The sequence below is a fragment of the Nanorana parkeri genome, unplaced genomic scaffold (genome assembly GCF_000935625.1).
Source record: "Nanorana parkeri isolate BGI_ZX_2015 unplaced genomic scaffold, ASM93562v1 scaffold1326, whole genome shotgun sequence".
NCBI classification, from domain to species: domain Eukaryota; kingdom Metazoa; phylum Chordata; class Amphibia; order Anura; family Dicroglossidae; genus Nanorana; species Nanorana parkeri.
This window is the reverse complement of record NW_017307594.1, coordinates 122013-124399: the sequence shown is the minus strand read 5'-3', so window position 1 is coordinate 124399 and position 2387 is coordinate 122013. Positions and strand designations below refer to the sequence as shown.

The 2387-nt window shown below is 48.0% G+C and overlaps 1 protein-coding gene across 1 annotated transcript in view; it reads left to right on the top strand.

Moving 5' to 3' along the window:
• Positions 1-1032: 1032 nt before the first annotated feature.
• LOC108797717 (zinc finger protein 345-like) overlaps positions 1033-2387 on the top strand; it is a 5242-nt gene continuing 3887 nt past the window's right edge. The window contains exon 1 of the mRNA XM_018569368.1: positions 1033-1066. Within this exon, the coding sequence (XP_018424870.1) occupies positions 1033-1066 (34 nt within the window). The remainder of the gene's footprint in view (positions 1067-2387) is intronic.

Below are 2387 nucleotides of genomic sequence, written 5' to 3'. Positions count from 1 at the left end.
TTATCTCTATTAATAAAACACAGACCTGACCGGAGAGGTGAGGAGGATTCTGGGAGGTCACATGACATCACTCTTATCTCTATTAATAAAACACAGTCCTGACCGGAGAGGTGAGGAGGATTCTGGGAGGTCACATGACATCGCTCTTATCTCTATTAATAAAACACAGACCTGACCGGAGAGGTGAGGAGGATTCTGGGAGGTCACATGACATCACTCTTATCTCTATTAATAAAACACAGACCTGACCGGAGAGGTGAGGAGGATTCTGGGAGATCACATGACATCACTCATCTCTATTAATAAAACACAGACCTGACCGGAGAGGTGAGGAGGATTCTGGGAGGTCACATGACATCACTCTTATCTCTATTAATAAAACACAGACCTGACCGGAGAGGTGAGGAGGATTCTGGGAGGTCACATGACATAATTTTTATCTCTATTAATAACACACAGACCTGACTGGAGAGGTGAGAAGGATTCTGGGAGGTCACATGACATCACTCTTATATCTATTCATAAAACACAGACCTGAGCAGATAGCCGAGGAGATTTCTGGGAGGGTCACATGACATCACTTATTTTTATTAATATAATAGTAAACCATAGACCTTGCTGTAGAGGTGAGGAGGATTCTGAGAGGGTCACCATTAAACATTTTTGCTGTAAAGCGTTACAAGGCCATGTAACTAATTAATTTTGTCTTTTCAAAATTTGCATACTGTGTTTAAAGAAATCTGGTGAGCGACTGGCACCCAATTTATGTCCCCGTGTTTCCAAAAGATGGAGCAGAAACCATGATAAGAAGATTCTAGAAGTCACCCAGAAGATCATTGAGCTGCTGACAGGAGAGGTGAGCGGTGCCGGGAATTCTGGGACATGATCCAGGAACAGACAAGGGATGTGTCTGGATGGTGACTGTATCATTGTGTGTGTCAGGTTCCTATAAGGTGTCAGGATGTCTCTGTCTATTTCTCCATGGAGGAGTGGGAGTATCTAGAAGGACACAAGGATCTCTACAAGGACGTCATGGTGGAGAATCAGAGATCCCTCAATTCTTTTGGTAAGTGTAAGTATGATCAACGTTTATTTTTTCTCATTTTGGTGTAGGATGTTCTATCGTAGCTGTTTCCTGGATCTCAACCCAAAGTTGTACTGTTTTTGTTCCATGTGGAACACCATTACTTTAAAACCGGTGCAAAATCATTTGAAGGTTGTTAGAAGCTGGAAACCTTATCTGAAATGAATCTTTTCAAGATTTATTGAGCTTCATTGGCCTGGTGTTCAGTGTGGCCCTTCATACCTTTTTCCTAATATGGCTGAAGTTTGTTGACACCTGACATTCCAATCCATAACCTTGGGCATTAATATGAAGTTGGGCCCACCTTTGCAGCTATGATGGCCTCCCCTTCTCTAGGAAAGCTTTCCCCAAGATTTTAGAGTATATCTGTGGAAATTTGGGCCCATTTAACCAAAATAGAATTTGTACAGTCAGCTTCTGATGCTGGTCAAGAAGCCCTGTTAAGCAATCAACATTCCAGTTCATCCCAAAGGTGTTACTGGAGTAGTGTATCTACTCCCGTCATACCCAGGGCCAGCTTGGATGGAATCCAGTTAGCACTAGGGGTGTATTCACCGCAAGGCAGCAAAGGCATTTGCCTTCAGCGGCACTTTCCAGGGGGGCAGCCCCCAAAACAGCCTCGGCTGCCTAATCAAGCACACTAGACGGCCGCCTAATCATAGAGCTCCCGCTGGAGGAGGAGTCGGGGCCCAGCAGCGCCAGTCCGGCGGCGAAGGTGGAGGAGGCCGGAGCCCAGCAGTGTCGCTCCAGTGGCTGAGGTGCAGGTAAGAGGAGCGCACATGTGTAGAGAAAGGGACCCTGCTTAGCCCACCTGAGACCCTGCTTTGCCCACCATAGATCCAGCGCAGTGCACCTGAGAGTCTCTGTACAGGATCTATGATGGGCTGTGCAGGGTCGGTAGTAGGGTCTGTAGTGCCTCAGGTGGGGTCTGCTGGATCTATAGTGGGCTTTGCTGGGTCTATGGTGGGCTGTATGGAGTCTCAGGTGGGCTCTGCAAGATCAATGGTGGGCTTTGTCAGGGTCTCAGGTGGACTGTGCAGTATCTGTGGTGGGCTCTGCAGGGTCACTCTCAGGTGGGCTGTGTGGGGTCCCTGGTGGGCTCTGCAGGGTCTATGGTGGGCTGAGACCCTGCAGATCCCACCATAGATCCTGCACAGCCAACCTGAGACCCTAGCTTCCCGGCTACACTGTAAAAGCTATATCCAGCGACTGAAAGGTTACGCAAAATGTCTCAAACTGGAAGCGGTGGGGCAAATTTAGATGGGAAGGGGGGGGGGGGGGGGGGGGGGTTTTTGTTGGGGGA